Raw genomic sequence first — 19,219 nt, 5'->3', positions numbered from 1 at the left:
AAGGCGTGGGATTTGGCTCAGAGTAGACGGAAGTGGGGCGCCGAGGGTGGGACTGGTATGGGGAGTAGGAGTAGGGGGACCTAGAAGCTTGGGGGAGGAGCTTGAGGGCCATCCGCTGTCCCAGTTCTGCCAGCAGTCGTGTCCAAGTGACTGGTTATTATCGTACCGCCGTGGGTGCGCCGCTGTATTGCAGAGGCCAGTCGCTCGCTTCCCTGGCAGGAGCAGCCGCGCCCGCCAGCAGGGAATGGAAACGGAAAACACGGGCAGGTAAGGCCGGGGCGGGGCGCCGCCCCTCCCCCCGCGCCCCTCGCGGCGGGGCCTGCCGCGGACGCACGCACGCACGCACGCACGCACGTACGTAGGGGGTCTTTAAGGTCTTTAAGGCCGCGGCCCGAGTACAAAGGCCGGGGTCGCGCGTGCGTACTGGCTACCCGGTCCGCCTATTCCTTATCCCGGCGGCTCGAACCTGGTGCCGCCTGCCTCCGGGCCCCTCCTCAGTCCTTCCCAGCACCTAACTGGCTTTAAAATGCAGTAAGCAGCCAGCAGTCTCCGGTTAGTATTTCTTTCTGGTTGCCATTCTTAGCTGCATTTCTCTTCTCTCTCCATTATCATGCCGAGCTGTTAAGGTGGAGTATCACACGTATCACTCCAGGAGTTTCTATTTTAGAGTTGCTGTGGCTTCCTTCCCCAAAAGTTTACGCCAGGGGCTCAAGGTAGATAACATTGCCATACTAGAGCTCTTGAATTCTGGGACTATGAGTAACAATCCCAAGAAGTCATCTAAAATTGTGTTCTGGCGGTCTTAGGGACGATCATAAGAATTTACTTTAATATGTCCTTTAGGGAGTTAGATACGTGGAGAGTTTTGCAAAAGCAGAGACTTCGCAATTTGAATTCCTGACGGAAAGCCATATGAAAAACTAAATATGGTAACAGTTTTTAAAAAGAAAAAAATAAATGGTTTACTTTGGAATACTATACTATTAGACCTAATGAAGAATTATCCTGACTGTGGCTGTTGGGCCCTGTACTTGGGTGAGACGCTAAATTTCTCTACCCTATTCATGTCTGTAAAATAGGGCGTCTCTGGAATCCAGTTGTGACATGCTGTGAATCAGTGATATGTGGAAGGGGCATGCTTAAGTAATTAACATGAATTGTCTTAGGGTTTAGGGAAGGAGATATATGTAAATGAAGTTCAGACTTACCCTGACGTTGTGGATCAAATCCTGAAATAAAGTATTCCACTTCTTTCCCTGAAAAACTTAAGTAGTAAAATGAATTCACCAGGACTTGTGGAAATCGCTGTCACTTTTGTGATCTTCAGATTGGAATTGAAACCTGGGTAAAGCCTACCATCAAATAAATTACTGTCATCCCTCGGTATCCGTGGAAGATTTGTTCCAGGACCCTCACGGATACTGAAATCCATGGATGCTTAAGGCCCTTATGTAAAATGGGCAGAGTCCAGCTAGTAAATGGCAGAGCTGAAATTTGAACCCAGGCAGTATAGCTTCAGAGCCCACCTCCCTAATATCTGTGCCATACCTCTGCATTTTGTGGGCAAGATGAGGATTGACTGGTGGCAGTCCTATTAGGTGACATCAGAACTGCTTTACTACTGGGACAATCAAGAACAGGCTGAAGAGAGGTCTGTACTGATTTGCCATGTAGTCCTACCCCAACTTTTCACAGTTTTAACAGCTTTAAAGTGCTGATGGCATGCTGATAAAATAGTTGAGTGACTCAACTCTGAGGGGTTTGTGAAATTGATAGATTGAATCAGAATCCAAGTCAGTCCCAACTGGCTGCAATGTGAATCATCTTTTACCAAAAAATGGCACAGTCCTGTGCTTAGGTATAGAAAAATCAATGATACAAGTGTGAGATGAAGGAGAGGCCATAAAAGGGCAGTTTTCATTTGATGATAAATGCAATATGAATCAACAGTATAATGTGAGTGCCAGTAAAGTTAATGTAATGGTTCTGTAATATGTCTCCCAAATGAGGAATTTGATAGCCCTGCTCAGTTTCAGGATGATGAAGGCTAAGGAGTATTTTTATTTTTATTTTCTTTTATTCTGAGCACCACATAAATGACCAAATAGTGAGGAAACTTGAAATGATGCTATATGAAGAATAGTTAAATGAACTGGGGATTCTGGCTCATTCTAAATTTTTGTGTTTACAGTTTCTAGTAGACTGTGTACACTAAGTACCCAGTGATGCATGATGAATGCACACACTTCCACTTAGCAATATTGAATGTAGACTTTAAATAGTTATAATAGTATTCCATCATAGTTTATGTAACTAGTCCCTTTTAGTTAAGCATTTGGATTACTTAGCATTGATTGTTATTTTGTAAGCATTCAGTGTTATATATGCTTACTTAAATGAAAGTTGCTGTAGAGTGAATGTTTGTGTCTTTCCAAAATTCATATTGAAACCTAACCCCCAGTGTGGATGTTTGGCAGTGGGGCCTTTGGGAGGTGATTAGGACATGAGGGCTGAGCCCTCCTAAATGGCATTAGTGCCTTTATAAAAGAGATCCCAGAGAGATCCCTCACCCCTTCCGCCATGTGAGGAAGGCAGCCTAAAATGGACCAGAAAGCAGGCGCTCACCAGACACTAAGTCTGCCGGCACTTTGCACTTGAACTTTCCAACCTCCAAAACTGTGAGAAATAAATATTTGTTGTTTATAAACCACTCAGTCAATGGTGTTTTGTATAGCAACCTGAACAGACTAAGACAATGTATTTAGAAAAAAGAAACTTACATCTTTAAAGTAGTGGAAAATAACTGGGGATTAAAGTTGGAATTGTTCATCTTTGAGAAGCCTTAAAGAGTTAGTTTTTTGAAATACAGCAAAATCTGAATTAACTGGACTTCTTAGTCAACTCTGTGTATGTGTGTGTGTGTGTGTGCACGTGCAAGTGTGCACGCTCATGTATATTTTGAAAAAGTCAGTCGGAAAATACGCAGTTCATCAATTTCAGATGGCTGTAAAAACCAGTCCTTGACAGCTACATGTGAAAAAATGAAATTTGAACATTCTTTAACACCATATACATAGTGAACTCAAAAGGAGTTAAAGATTTAAATATAAGACCAAATACTGTAAAACTTCTAGAGGAAAACATAGACAGAACACTCTTTAACATAAATTGCAGCAATATTATTTTCAATCCATCTCTGAGAGTAATGGAAATAAAAGCAAAAATAAGTAAATGGAACCTAATTAAACTTAAAAACTTTCCCACAGCAAGGGAAACCATAAATAAAATGAAAAGACACCTTACAGAAGAGGAGAAAATATTTGCAGATGATGAGACCAATAAGGGATTAATTTCCAAAATATGCAAATAGCTCATACAGCTTAATATAAAAAAAAAAACCCTAAACAGTCAAAAAATGTGCAGAAGACCTAAATAGACATTTCTGCAAAGACATACAGATTTGCCAACTTACATATTTTTAAGTTTGGATTTTTATGAAATGCTCAAAAATGGGACAGATCTGTGAAACTCTGAGAGCAGTAACAAGAAACACAGAGAGTGGTACGTTGCCTTCCTGACAGTGCAACAGACTAAGAACAGACCTTCCTGGATTCTTTTGGCCACTTACGTACTGTGACCACATGTGTTTACTCATATATTCAAGCTGAAAGGGGGTGTTAACATCTCAGAAAGATGCCACTGACTATAATCAAAAGTTACAGTGCATCTTACTAGAATTTCTTACTAGTTACTAGAAGGTAACTGCACATATCTCTCAGGTAACCTAGCTATAGCCAACTCCTCAGAGTATCTAAATCATAAACACTGAACAGCCAGTGTTTTGACAATTTATCCAAAAATGCCATGAAAATGTGCTTTTTATTAAAGTGTGGAAACAGAAGGACACTGGACTTTGTGCCAGGCACAGTTTAAGCCTTTCTTTTCATTTTTCCACCCATCTTCTAGTCCTTGTCTACATATTTTCTCCACGTGCAGCTTTAGCTCACAATGCTATTTTGTATTCTTTTCCACATTAAAATATAAACATCTGCTGTGTTTTTACATATCAATAAATTAATTTTCTGTAGCTGCACAGAATTCTCACAATAATTTAGTACTATTATTTACTAAATCATTGTATTATCTTTTTTATAAATAATTTGAAAACAATATACTTAAAGAAATAAAGTGCTTAAGATATAGTTTAATATCTTTCTCACTAGTTCTTCACCTTTTCTGTACCATCTTACCCTCAAAGATAGCTTGAAGCTAAAGTGCTTCTCCGGTGGTTTGTCCACAGATATCTTTGAGTATCAAATATTCTAGCCTAGTCACCCACAGGTGGTCTGTTACCCTGTGTCTGCTTGGGCCATTTAAGTTTATCCTGGGAAATGTGTTAGTTTGCCATTTTATTAAGATATGATTTACATACTGTAAAGCTCACCCATTTAAAGTGGACTTGTTTGCCTTTTTAACCTCTATTTTCTTTCTCCACACATCACAGAAAAAGAAAACTGTTAAGTAGAGTAGCTTGCCACAGAAAACATGGCTTTTTTTCTCTCCAAATGGTAAATGATACTTATCCATTTTATTTCCTAGTGTTTTTCTTCCTACTGCATATTCAGTATCATTATTTGGCATTAGTTGTAACTCAAGTTTCATAAAATACATGTTTGCTTCCCTAGCTTTGTACTGATAGCAACAGCTTGAGGTAGTGGTTTACAGTAATCAAAAATATTTTGTTAGCGGTTTTCTGTGAAAGCCTGTGTTCTTTACACTGAACAGAACACTTTGAACAGAGTTTAATTCAGGTTCAGAAGAGTGGTTTAGCGTGGCATTTTCCATAAATTCACAGATATTTATAAAAGATCCATTTCTAGTCCTCACTTAGTGGCAAAAAACCAGCAACAATTAAAAAACAGATCTGATGAGTAAATGAGTAAACAGGCAAATAAACCAAAAGAGAACTCTAAGTTAGATTGGACGGGGGTGGGAAGAGGCAGATGATGATCAAAGGGCACAAATTTCGAGTTATAAGATGAACACGTTCTGGGGGGTCTAAGTATAGCATGGTGATTATGGCTAATATTACTGAAGGATATACTTGAAAGTTAGGAAGAGAATAGATCTTAAATGCTCTTACCACAAAAACGGTAATTAGGTACTGTGATGGAGATGTTAGCTAAGGCAATGGTGGTAATCATTTTGCAGTATTTGTGTATCAAATCAACACTGTTGTATGCCTTAAACTTATGCAATGTTACATGTCAACTGTATCTCAATAAAGCTGGGGGAAAAAAGGATTAGATTTAGATTGCAGGGACTCTTTGTGACCAGAGCATTGAAGGTACGAACGCAATTTATTTTTGTGGCTATTTCAACCCTGTATGAGCTGATGGGCCTTTCAAGTCTTTCTAGGAGAAAAATTCCCACGGTCTCCTCTCAGGGAAAGTGCAGGCTGACCTGACAGGACTGGTAAGTTTTATTGATGACACATCTTGTCATTAAACAGTGTGAGTAAATTATAGTTGGTTAGTAGGCACTCACTAAAGGTTGGGTGAATGTGTACGTATGGGAATAGATCCTCCTCTTCTCTTTTCCCTGTTGTTAGCTCTAAATTAACACTACAGTCTGGTTACAAGTATTTGGATCCTGAGAATTTTTTAGAGCTGATCATTTAAACTTGGGTAATTTTGTCCTCTTTTTTTTATACTTAATTGTACTTTCAGCTACTCCCTTCAGCAAACTCAAGCTTTTTACACATTTCCATTCCAACAAGTGATGGCGGAAGTTCCTAATGTGACAGTTATGAATGAACAAGAAATACCAGCAGACGTTCCAGCCCCAGCTCCTGCTCAGGAACCCATACCAGGTAGTTTTCACCCACATAACTTAGAAAATTAGCCATTGCCTTAGCCAACTTACTTAAGAAAGGGTTTAATGATGAGTTTTAGCTCTCTTTTTGTGTTAAAAAATTTAATCTGCTTTTTAAATACTTAGTATGTGCCAGGCACTGTAACAGGTTTTACAGAGTGAAAGAATGTAGATCTTGCCCTCAAATGTCTTATAATATAATAGGAGAAAATTAAACATGTGACGACTCAGCGTGCTAAGTGGTGAGAAGGGGTACAGGATGCTCTAGGAGCTCGTGGGGCTGGCACCTGACTTGGACTGAGGCTCAGAGGAAGCTTCCCAGAGCTCTGAAAGTCAAAGGTGAGGGAGTAGCACGTGAAGGGTGGGATGGGGAAAATTTCAGGCCGAGGGTGCAGCGTGCACCAAAACACAGGCATGGAGAAGCAGGGCGTCATTGGAGTCTGGAGTATAACAAAGAAATGGTGAGAGATGAGGCTGGATAGGAGGCAGCTGAGGCTTGTTGTTTCAACTAATGAATGAATCTTGAAGGCAATAGGAAGCTGATGAGAGGATGACTTAAATAGGTTGACATTTTACTATTATGGATGTAGTAGAGTTATATAATATGTATCTAACTTTATATATATATAAATATATAGTATGAAACTATATATGTATACACACACACACTATACTATAAAATAGTATTGTAGAGAGCAAGACAGAACTTGGAGGCAAGGCCATGACTAATGGATTTCATGTGGGGGAATGAGGGAGAAAGAGGAGCCTAGAAGTAACTCCCAGGCAGTTGGATGAAGGAGATACCATTCACCAAGACAGAGAATCAGAAGAGAGGAGAATAGGTTTGGGGGTTGGGGTGGAGAGGGTAGCAGTTTTCTCTAATGTAGCAGTATGGAATGAGAAATGTGCTCAGAGTTTCATTTTACGATTGCAGGGACAAATCTCACTCCACTACATTGGAGATACCGTCTGCCCTTGACTCTTCTCTGTGTTTCTGGGCAGGGAGCACTAGGACTTTCCTGGCCACAAAGCCAGTGGAGGTGGATCTCTTGGCACAGGGAGTGGCTAAAGTAGTGTGAGGTAGAAGGAAGGATGGGAGACTCAGTTGAGTAAATGCAAATAGTAGTAGGGTGGTGTAGGGGCCCAAGAAGGAAAGAGATTTTTAAAGAATTACAGGTAACAAAACCAAGGCTTCCTGTTGGGTACTTTCATGTCATTGGTTCTTGTCCAGGGGTAGTTTTTCCCCAAGGAGCATGTGACATTGCCTGGAGATACTTTTGATTGTCATGACGGGCAGGTGCTAGGGTGTCTAGTGGGTAGAGGCCAAGCTTGCTGTTACACATTCTTTAATGTACAGGACAGGCCCCCACAAACCACAGTTATCCAGCCTAAAATGTCAGTAATGCCAAGGCTGAGAAACTGCTTGAGGCCTTGAGATCAGAGCTGTAGTCTTATCTTTTGAAAAATACTGCCAGCCCAGAGATTTCATCCCCAGCACTTCTGAATTCACCTCTTCGTCTGTGTGGGGAACAGAATATACACTCAGTCTCTAAAACGAGCCCACAAGCCATTTGAGGTTTTCTCCTGCTGCAGATTATGGAGAAATTGAGTTAAAATGTTTCCCTTCCTCCCTGTTTTTCTGTTTATTCTTGCATTTGTTTACTTAACTATCTGAATGTATGTATTTACATTCAGAATTCTTATAAAATAGTACACAGATACTTGTATCCCTGGGGAGGCTAAGATGCCAGACAAGATTGTGTGGAAAATCAATTTGTGATTGTTACGGACGTTTCATCCCAAGAACTTGCGTGCTAGCCCAGGAAGGAAGGTGGGCCACATGAAGCCAGTTCTAGGGTGAAGGAAGGGGGCGACATTGCAGAGGAGACCGATGTTGGGAAATAGAAGAGAATGGTAAAAAAGAATGTTAATAGGGTGACTTTCCTGGGAAAGCTACATAAAATTTGTAAGTTAAGATTTTCTGCATCTACATCCTGGAAATCATTGTGTTTCAGAGACTCCAAAAGGAAGGAAAAGAAAACCCAGAACAACAGAACCAAAAAAACCAGTGGAACCCAAAAAACTGGCTGAGGCCAAAAAGTCTGGCAAGTCCACAAAATCAAAAGAAAAGCAAGAAAAAATTACAGACACGTTTAAAGTGAAAAGAAAAGTAGACCGCTTCAATGGTGTTTCGGAAGCTGAACTTTTGACCAAGACTCTCCCAGACATTTTGACCTTCAATCTGGACATTGTGATTGTAAGGATTTTTGTCCTGGTTTGGCTTTATAAATGGCATTGGTAGATTAACTTTAAACATGTCCTTACAAATAGCATTTTGCTGGAAAGAACCATTTCTAAGAATCCTTTTGGGGAGTAAATAGTATAACCTTCTTGAGGTTGTATTAAATGGATGTGTTAAGAGGGTGGACTCCAGAGCAGGGCTGTCTGGTTTCAGATCCTGCCACCTGAGTATGACCATGGACAAGCCTTAACATTCCTAAACACCACTTTCTTCATTGGTGAAGTAGGGGTGATTGTAAGATGGAGGTGGATCCCCTGGCATAGGGATTGCAATTAATTGAAATAATCCATGTGACTCACTTAAGTTGTGTGACATCTGTGGGTTCTCCGTAAGTGATAACACCTTTCTTTCTTTCTCTTCTTTCTTTCGTTCTTTCGTTCTGTATGATTGGTTTACAATGTTGTGGTAGTTTTGGGTGTATAGCAAAGTGATTCAGATATGTATATGTATCGATGTGTGTGTGTGTGTGTGTATATATATGTGTGTATTCTTTTTCTTAATTCTTTTCCATTCCAGGTTATTACAAGATACTGAATACAGTTCCCTATACTATACAGTAAATCCTTGTTGTTTATCTATTTTGTATATGGTAGTATGTATCTGTTAATCCCATAATCCTAATTTATCCTTCCCATGCTTCCCTTTTGGTAACCATAAATTTGTTTTCTATGTCTGTAAGTCTGTTTTTGTTTTGTAATTAAATAAGTTCATTTGTACTATTTTTTAGATTCCACATATACATGCTACCGTGTATTTGTCTTTCTCTGTCTGACTTCGTTCACTTAGTATGATAATCTCTAGGTCCATGATAACACTGAATTTGAACTTTGATTTTTGTCAGTAACTGTAAGAAACATCAGCTTGTAAACAACTGTGTAGATGATGTGGAATAAGCTGCTTGTTGGGAGCTGAGAAGCAGACTTGTGGCCGGACACAGGCTCAGATTGATTGATTGCTCCAGGACCTCTCTCTTTGCAGCCCAGCTGGGGGTGAGGGTACTGGGGATATGAGGAAGTCAAACTGGTTTTTAAAAACAACAGCAAAACTGTTAATATAAAGGAAATCTCTTTCCTCAATACTTTGGAATACTTTGTTCAGGTCAAGAGTAGATAATCGATAAAGATATTGCTTAAAATGCTGGATTAAATTTTTATCAATGTAATTTTGTCCATCACTTCTCCACAGAAGCCCTAAGGCTTAAACCTACTTTTCAAGGCTAAAATGTATAAACATGTTGTTTTGTAGATTGGCATAAACCCAGGACTAATGGCTGCTTACAAAGGGCATCATTACCCTGGACCTGGAAACCATTTTTGTAAGTGATTACCTTTGTTATATTTTACTTTTAAACTAGTTATCTTTGTTAATAGTTTGGGTTTTGTTTTTTAAACCAAATTTTGTTTTAAAAAGAGACTGTATGTTTGAGTAAATACACATACATCTTTTCTGTGTGTGCATACACAAAAATAAAAGGTTTAGAATGATCTGGGACTGTTAACATTTTGGCATGTAAGAGTGGAGGAGCATGAAAAGGAGTACTTTCTTTTTCGTTTGAATTATTCTTAATGAGTTTTACTACCTTTTTTAAATTTTTTTTTTCAGTTGTTATCTACAGACATAGTAACAGTGGTACATCATTGTGCCAGTGCAGACAGAATCCTTACTCTCCAGCTTTCTACTAATCTTATTTCCTAGGAGAAATGAAATGCATTGGCAAATAAGTTGTAATAGCTAAGAAATGCTCTGATTGGAGACATTCTCCACAGATACTTTGTATCCTGCAGGAAATAGTATTAAAGACCTTCATACTTACAGAGTGAGCTTTAAGATCGATCTCCCTGCTGCTGTATTGTCCTATATATAAATCGTCTTATCTAACACTGTCTAATAGAACAAGGCATGCAGTAGACAATCAGGAAATACTACTTGGTTATCTAAGAGCAACATTAAAAATTTTTAGGACAAATGATAGTAATGTGGTTTTGGAACCAATAACATATTATCTCTGTTAAGGTGTTTGAATGTTCTCAGTCCATTGGTGTATGTTTATCTGTTTGAGGTATTCCAGGGGCAGGTAGTGGTACTTCCAGTTATTAAAAAGCAAAACAGTTTCAGAGTTTCATACCCTGACTAGCTGCATACTCAACAAGCATTTACCTTGACCCCCTGTAAAAGGAGAAAAGTAATAATAGTATCTCATAAGATAGTTACAATGATTTAATGAGATAATCCCTATGAAGGAGTTAGCATAGTATCTAGCATATAGTAACTGCTTGACACAGTAGTTGACTTATGGTATAATTTTTAAAATATCCTAAATCTTTTTTTTTTAATTTCAAGAATAGACTGTAGACAACCACATTAATTCATGGGTCAGAAAATCCTTTGGCCTTTTACAGAAATAAACTGAACTCTTTTTTTCACAGGGAAGTGTCTGTTTATGTCAGGGCTGAGTGAGGTCCAGCTGAGTCACATGGATGATCACACTTTACCAGGAAAGTATGGTATTGGATTTACCAATATGGTGGAAAGGACAACACCAGGCAGCAAGGATCTCTCCAGGTGATTACATAACATTTATTTTTACAGTTGGAACCTTGACCATGATGTTGCCTCATGTACCCCAGGAACATCCTGTGGCTCTGGTTCAAGCTGAGCTTAACAAATGTGTGATTTGATCTTTTATTGAAAGCTATCTGAATTTAGCATATTATAAATATTGCCATATTTATGTTTTGACTACTTTTTAATTCAATTTTAGTAAAGAATTTCGTGAAGGAGGACGTATTCTAGTGCAGAAATTACAGAAATATCAGCCACGAATAGCAGTGTTTAATGGAAAATGTAAGATTTACTTTTAAATTTTATCTTTTTTCTTTGCTAACATTATGGGCAATGTAAATATGTCTGTATTTCATTTTAGGTATTTATGAAATTTTTAGTAAGGAAGTTTTTGGAGTAAAGGTTAAGAATTTAGAATTTGGACTTCAACCCCATAAGATCCCAGACACAGAAACTGTAAGTCCTTACAATTACATTTGTAAGTCAACTAAATATGAATTTTTTTCTAGCTAGTGTCCCGTTTTATTTGTCTATCCATTGTAATTTATACCATTAAAAAACACTGTATTTTATTGAATAATATCTATATATCAACTTGAACTAAAAGTTGCAAGTTAATTCAGATAGTGTTACAGTTTTATTAGAAAAGAAACATTTATCAAATAAATATCTTTATGATGTTATGTTATTTGGCTAAAATACTGAGAGGAACTGGTTCACATGCTATATTCAAGATATATTTAATGGCATATTCTTGTCAAATTCAAGTGGGTTAGCCTGTATTCATTTGTGAAACAAGTTAATATAGACATGAGTCTGATTAGTGAAATTGCTAATCACTCCCTTTTTATATATCTCAGCCCAGTCTCATTTTAGAGCCATATAAACAGCACAGCCCAGTTGTAGACAGGCATCTGGGCAGCCTGACTGGCATTTGGTACTATTATCTTTATACATAAAGGCACGATGAAATAACACATTGGTTTTCAAACTGTATAATTTCTGTGGAGTCTCTTCTGGTATTTCGTCCAAATTTTGCTTCTTAAATAGTTTTGAATTTTGTTTACAACTTCTAAAATAAAAATACACATGCACGGACTTCTGTGTTATAGATAATATTTTAAATGATGAGAAGCCAGTGTGCTGACAAGTTGTTGTGGAGACCTCAGAATAAAGTTTCTGCCATCGATACATATTTTAACTTATTTTAAAATTTCTTCTTTTTTTTTAAGTTGAAGGAAAAGTTTATTGGGGTATGCTGCCACAGATAACAGCAGGCCACACAGACTAGAAGGTGCCTGTGTGAGCCAAAACTTCTGTTTTTAACTTCTTATAAATAAGTGATTGATAAAGTAGGTTGTAGCACTGGTCTTTCTTCAAATTGAGGCCTACCCTTGTCTACTTGGGTGAAAATGTACGGAAGGGTTCATCACTTCCTATAGAGCACTACATTATTGTCCCTTCAAGTGCCAGATGAGGAGGCTCAGGTACATCTCCTGGATATGTGATCATAGCTATGCAATAATAAGTGACCTTGAATCATATCCAGACAGGTAGTTTCAGCTCTTACAATGATCTGTGAGTGCATTTATCTTAATAAATTTATTCCTTATCTTGAAATATTCACAGATATTGATGATATTAATGATTCAGCTTTGAAAAAAATACTTTTTCAAGTTTATGGGTCACTTTAATTGAAGGATATCTTGAGATTTGAAAATGTGCTATTACAAAACTTGGTAGCATTTGCACCTACATATTTTTATGAATCAGGATTTTCTAAATACTAATATAAACAAAGCAAAATAAGTGAATAATGGTTTGGGTTTTTTCTGTAATACATAGTTTGGAGACCAATTTAAAAATTGCAACAGAAACAGAGTCACAGACATGGTAAAGAAGGGAAAGGAGGTGGGAAGGGATAAATTGGGAATTCGAGATTTGCAAATACTAACTACCATATATAAAATAGATAAAAAACAAATTTCTTCTGTATATCACAGGGAACTATATTCAATACCTTATATTAACCTATAATGAAAAATAATATTTAAAAAGTATGTATATGTATGACTGAAATATTATGCTGTACACCAGAAATTGACACATTGTAAACTGACTATATTTCAATTTTTAAAAATTACCAAAAGAAAATGCAGCTCTAAAGTTCATAATTCAGCAGCCTCACTCTTTTATTGATAAGATATGTGTCCTTACATATTTTGTTATGCTCTATGAAGGATAGTTTGTCTCCATTATCCAAAATGCTATATGCAAATGTATTTCTTCCTAGTGATTCCACTTCTAGGAATTTATCCAACAGATGAACTCATACATATTTGAAATTAAATATGTACAAAGTTTTTCACTACAGCTTGTAATATTAAAAGATTGGAAACTAAATGGCAACAGGTGACTGGCTAAATAAGTTGTGAAAGTACTACACAGCTATGAAAAAGGAAGCTGTAACTCTGATATAGATATCTGATACAGAATTGTCTCTGAGATACAGTTGTTGAGTAAAAAAAGCAAAGTGCACAACAGGGGATAGAGAGTGTGCTTTTGTGTGCTTTTTAAAGGGGCGAGGGAGAGTACATGTATCAGACACTTGATTGTATATTCATGGAGTACCTCTGGAACTTGCCCTTGGGAAAGAGAGCTAGGTGGATAGAAACAGAATTAGGAGGGAAGACTTTTTGTTGTATACATATATGCCCTTTTTATATGAATACTGGGGGATAAAAGCCTCACTGTTTTTGGTTTGTTGACTTCGTCATAAGTAAATATTACAAATTTGAATTTCAGCACAACTACTGTTAATTGATTTTGATATACTGATATGTGATAAGTATCAAGTTATTAACCCAAAGAAAGATAAATTTTCTGATGTCAATATGAGTGGATTCAATAGAATTGTAAGATTTTTGTAACTATAAGATTTTATGATTCTAGCTCTGCTATGTTATGCCATCATCCAGTGCAAGATGTGCACAGTTTCCTCGAGCCCAGGATAAAGTTCATTACTACATTAAGCTGAAGGACTTAAGAGATCAGTTGAAAGGCATTGAACGAAACACAGACGTTCAAGAGGTGCAATATACGTTTGACCTACAGCTAGCCCAAGGTATGTTACCATTATCACTCCTGTCATGTATATATACATTACGGAAAGCATGTTGTGGATTTAAACGCAGGAGAAAACAAAACAATTTCATTTGCAGCCATAGTGCTCTGATAACAGATGTTAGTCACTGCTAAAATCCCCATTTACCAAGGACTTCCAGTCTATTCCTACAGATATTGAGGAGCTAAGAAACATTATGGCTCACCTAAAATTAAACCTAATAGGTTTTTACAGTTCTTATGAGTTAATTTGGTATGTGTTACAAAGAGTTTAAAGCAAAAGCTGTATCTCAGTATATGTGAAATTCAAGAAAAAGATTTGTTCATGATAATTTCTGAATAAAGCTTTTTCCAAAATTGGTATACAAGTCAGTTTTAAATCCCTTTTACCCTCTTCACAGAGGATGCAAAGAAGATGGCTGTGAAAGAAGAAAAATACGATCCGGGTTATGAAGCAGCATATGGTGGTGCCTATGGTGAAAATCCATGCAATAGTGAACCTTGCAGCTTCCTTGCAAATGGGCAGAGTATGTCTCTTCCATCTGTTTGTTCCTTTCAAAGACTTGGTTTTTAGAGAGAACAAATCACTGACGAATGGGAACGAAGATATAAAAATCTATTTAGTGACTTAGAGTGAAAATTTGATGGTTATTTGCTGTTTAACTATATAAGCTTTTACAGCTCATTTTCTTTAAGCCACTGACTCTAAGTCATCTTGGTACATTTTCCTCCTTGAATAACAAATGAGGATTTATCAGTCCTATGTCTTAAAACAGAACAGAAACTTTTAATTGTATTCAGGAAGCTTGCTTAACTATTTTAATATCAGTTCTCCTTCACTGGACTGTTAAAATTTCCTAATTTGATCATTTAAAGCTTTTAAATAGAATAAACTAACATTCTTCCCCCCCCAACACCCCCACCCACCCAGCAGCTGACAATGGAGAATCAACTTTCAATGACATTCCAGATGGGCACTGGATGACCCAGTCGTTTACAGACCAGATTCCTTCCTTTAATAATCACTGTGGGACGCAAGAACAGGAAGAAGGAAACCATGCTTAAGAATGGTGCTTCTCAGCCCTGCTTAAATGCTGCAGTTTTAATGCAGTTGTCAAGAAGTGGCCCTCAGTTTGCTAACTCAAGTATTTTATTCGTATTTTACTATGGTGATGTAATCATGGTACAGCAGAATCAACTGTACAAATCTAAGTAGTTTGGAAAGAAAAGGTAGGGTTTTTTGTATATGAGTTTTTGTATTTGAATTAACCATCATTCCAGCTTTTTATAAACTATATTTCATTTACAAAGAAATTGATTTTCTTTTGGGAGTCACTTTTAATCTATAATTAATTTAAAGTGCAACAGTCTGAATATTTATATTTGATTACTGTGCATCACCCTTGATACACCAGTATCCCTTTTGTGCCTAAGAAAGGCATGCTAATAGTAAGAATTACCATTGGCGAAGAGGCACATATGTTGATTTTCATCTATGAGGTTAACCCTCAGTGGAGTCATTCATTTGGTAGTTTTTAGCCACATTTAATGGGCTTCCTGAGTTGTATTCACACTCAGACCTCCTTGCTTTACCAGTGGCAAGCGTATGTGAGAGTTGCCTGGTAGTAGAAATGTATGTACAGCCTTGCAGCAGCAAGGCTGACCTGGCCTTACCCGTCAGGGCAGTGAGCCCTGGCTTTGGCCCTCTCACCCCCATGTGCTAACCCTCTAGTAGGCAGAAACTATTCTGCTGATATGGTAAGTTTCAGAGACTGCAGAAGACCTTTTACATTTTCTTACTTCATCTGTGTTTTACTTGAGAGACATACATTTGATAGGGAAGGAACTGAATATCTCCATATTTATCACCATTCTAATTTTATCCTCCTTCACTTTAAGCATGTAACATGGAAGTGATGAGAAATGAACTTTCAGGTTGAATAACAAGATGCTGTAGATGTTTGATAATCTTATTTAAACTGGTGCTTTATGTACATGAGATGTACTAAAATAAATAATGTAGGATTTTTCTTGCTAAGTAAATCAAATAAGCCAGTCATTTAAAAAAATTCTTTCTCTGCATCTTTGCTATTTGTTATTTGTGGACTAAGTGAACTTCATGGCAAGGTTAGTTTGAACCTTTGTGATTTTCTAATGCATTTTTCCATGGTGCTACAAATAGTCCAGACTACTAGGCCTGGTAGATATTAAAGCTGGGTATTCAGAAATGCTGTTAGCATTTACTCCTGATCACTTCTGAATATTCTGATTTCATACCTACCCAGGGAGCATGCTGTTTTTCAATATGACAATATTTATTAGGTTTTGGGATTTTTTTTCTAAAAGGTTTTACGGCCTGTTCTTTTTATAATAAGAGAAACAAATTCTTGTTGTGAATCTTAACAGACTTTTTAACTGTGGCTATGATGGATTTTATTTTTCCTTTAGTCTAGGTCAAGCTGTGTATAAGTCACTGATGTTATTTAAATCATGTACTGTACTGCTGTTTACATGGATGTTTTATGCGGGTGCTTTGAAGTGCCTTGCATCAGGGATTAGGAACAATTTAATTATTTTTTCATGGGATTATGTAAAGCATGTAACTAGGTAGTGCTCTGGTTTTTAACAACTATAGCCTTATAGTAGATTTTTTTTTTGAGTGGAGAAAATCCCCTTTAAACTACAGTGGACACTCACTAGAGAATGGGTTTGAGGAATTTTCCAAACATACAATAATGGTGTTTTTCATTAAATACAACCGATGAATAATAAATGTTGATATATCCTATACGTGACAATATGAGGCTTTTTCATTAAATAATATTGAAAAAGTTTTTAAATTCATTTGAAAGTCTGATGGGTTTTACAATAAAAAATAATAAGAATGGTTATCCTTAAGTTGCAGTGTTTTCTGTAGCAAGACTTACTGGTGTTCCTTCCCCTTGTCAACCTGAGATCAGTTTACCTTCTATTAACATATAGAATAAATATATAAATATAAATGATGAAGATCATTAAAAATCTATGAATATTTTATTTTTTCAGACATTTATGCTTTAAATGTACATGAATCTATAAAAATCTACAAAACACAAGATTGGCAATTGGCAACCTGTTTAAAAATATCTACATGTGAAAAATATATTTAGAAACATTTTAAATTTGTGGAAATAACTCATTCAGAGTTAAGCAAATTGCTGACATCTACATGGGTTTAATTTCTTACAGTAATATATTTCACTCACATAATCCTTCATAAGTGCCACTTGTACTTAAGGAAGTAAATCAAAATCTGTATGATCCAAGGTACTATTTGCACACAGTGGGGTTTTTTTTTAATTGTGGATCATATGTATCAAAGGTACTGTTCAGAAAGAACAGTGTTATAGTAGGCTACAAATGGACAATTCCGTATATTTATAGAGGAAGTATTTAGAATGTCAAGTTATATCAGCTGTTGGGGTGATTGAGTTTAAATATCCCTGCAGGGTCAGGCACGAACCAGCTCTCCCATAGGTCATTGTGAACACTGGGGAAGTCCCAAGGTTTATGTCTTCCGTTCCAGTGGAGTAGTTTTGCTTCCTGCAGAAAATGCTCCGAATATCTGGTATCTGGATTCCAGCCTTCATTATGTTTAGAGGAAAATAAGAGGCTTGTTAGAAAATAAAAATTTTATATTAAAAATTGAATATGTTTATTATAAAAAAAAGAAATTGGACAAATTAAAGGGTATACAATGAAGAATTTACCATCTACCCTAAATCTCCAAAATAACCACTGTTAAAGAGTTTCTCACGAAATTCTTCCCAGTAATGTTCTACCTATACACCAGTTATGTGTGTGTGTGGATTTTTTTTTTCACCTTGCCTTTTAAAATTACTGTCTTGGGAAGCCCTCCACAGCAGCACATGTGAATTTACTGAATCAATTTTTTTAAGTCCTTAATCATTTAATTCATAGCTTTTTTAAAATTGAGTTATAGTACTGAATCATTTGTAATGACTACAAAGAATGGATATATGATTACTTAGTAAGTTCCTTATTAAGGATATTTAGGCTGTTTCTATGCCTTCACAAGCAAAAAGAGTGCTACAATGAATAGTCTAGGTGACAGACCATCTACAGGATTGTTCTGAGAGCTGGAAGTAATGTTCACCTCTATCACCAGAGCCTAGCCCAGGGTGTGGCAGTGTATGGGCACATAGTAAATTTAAGTCCGCAATCCATTGTCTCTAATTATAAAATAATCAATCCCCAAATGTCTGAAAACATAAAGATTTGTAATAACTTCCTCAGCAGCAAGATCTGAAACCCACCCAGGGTATTGCATAACATAAGCGTGTGCATACCTTACATTTTTACACTTCAAAACCTTTCTAAATTTCTAAACAAATCTACTCCAGTGGTTTTGGCTAACAGACTGTGGCCATGTGTTTGAATAAATGTGAATGTCTTCTGTGCCAGGCTGTTCTGAGCAATTTACACGTATTAGGTAACTTATTCCTTATAAAAACTTATTCTATTAGCTTCAGTTTACAAGTGAAGAAACTAAGGCACAGAGAGCTTGAGTAACTTGCCCGAAATCATACATAATAGCAGAGCTGAGGTTCCAGTCCACACCCCAGAGCCCACACTCCTGTAGTGAAGAGTGAATAAAAGACCTGAGGGACTCATATAGTACACATCAGTAAACAACTCGTTTTTAAAAGACAGTTTGCAAGCTATCCAGAGTCATCATGAACCATTAAGCTAATTCACTTGGTTTTGTCCACTATAGGCTATTGCAAGAGGGCAACAAAGGCATTTTAAAAGTTTTGACAGTGAAAGTTCTATCTTAACAATAGTTAATGTTTATCAAGGACATACATATGCTAAGCATGAGGCTAACTGCTTTTCAGGAATTCCGAGAAACACACCTCCCAGGTCATTTTTATAGGCTGCATTTGCAGAATCTGAGCAAGGAGGGTTAAACAATGTGTCCAAGGTGACCTCCAAGGTCACCTGGAGGATCTAATTGAGGAAGCTGCTGCAGTAGCACACTCCTCACCTTGGTGCTCCCTGGTGTTCTTCTAAAACACTTACCCAGGTGCCTTATGTGCCACAGGGGGTTGATGGTGGAGTACTTCCCGTGAAACACAATCAGCATCGGGGAGGTGGCCACCCCTCCTCCCAGGGAGCTGCTGTACAGATTCTCCCTATGAAATAGAAGAGAAAGGTCCCACAGACTCAGGGGAAGCAGAAGCTAATAATTTTAAAAGGCATAAGTCTCTCACTATAATAAGACTATGGTCTTTCATTTTTCTCCAACTTTTTATTTTGAAAATTCTCAACTCTACACTAAATTGTATGAAGTATAGG

General features: G+C 37.2%; 2 protein-coding genes across 7 annotated transcripts in view; one reads left to right on the top strand and one right to left on the bottom strand.

The window, feature by feature from the left end:
- The first annotated feature begins 4 nt into the window (after positions 1-4).
- On the top strand, positions 5-16,759 carry TDG (thymine DNA glycosylase). 2 transcript variants are annotated; one of them, XM_072973097.1, is made up of 10 exons: positions 5-267; positions 5,730-5,872; positions 7,890-8,131; positions 9,422-9,491; positions 10,603-10,738; positions 10,938-11,020; positions 11,100-11,194; positions 13,691-13,862; positions 14,263-14,388; positions 14,796-16,759. In XM_072973097.1, exons 1-10 carry the CDS (start codon positions 245-247, stop codon positions 14,924-14,926), a joined length of 1,221 nt encoding a protein of 406 aa, XP_072829198.1. In that variant the 5' UTR covers positions 5-244; the 3' UTR covers positions 14,927-16,759. The 2 variants fall into 2 exon arrangements, with proteins under 2 accessions (XP_072829198.1, XP_072829197.1); XM_072973096.1 differs by having other exon boundaries at positions 14,793-16,759.
- GLT8D2 (glycosyltransferase 8 domain containing 2) overlaps positions 16,694-19,219 on the bottom strand; it is a 38,051-nt gene continuing 35,525 nt past the window's right edge. For 3 of the 5 annotated variants that reach the window (XM_072973100.1, XM_072973101.1, XM_072973102.1), the window contains 2 exons: positions 18,944-19,056; positions 16,877-17,484 (listed from right to left, as the gene is read on the bottom strand). In XM_072973100.1, the coding sequence (XP_072829201.1) occupies positions 17,312-17,484; positions 18,944-19,056 (286 nt within the window). In that variant the 3' untranslated portion in view covers positions 16,877-17,311. Of the gene's footprint in view, positions 17,485-18,943; positions 19,057-19,219 lie in introns of all 5 variants that reach the window. The other 2 variants (XM_072973098.1, XM_072973099.1) reach the window with 1 other exon arrangement.

The sequence above is a fragment of the Vicugna pacos genome, chromosome 12, assembly GCF_048564905.1.
Source record: "Vicugna pacos chromosome 12, VicPac4, whole genome shotgun sequence".
In the NCBI taxonomy this organism is placed as follows: domain Eukaryota; kingdom Metazoa; phylum Chordata; class Mammalia; order Artiodactyla; family Camelidae; genus Vicugna; species Vicugna pacos.
This window is presented reverse-complemented; position numbering and strand designations above follow the sequence as displayed.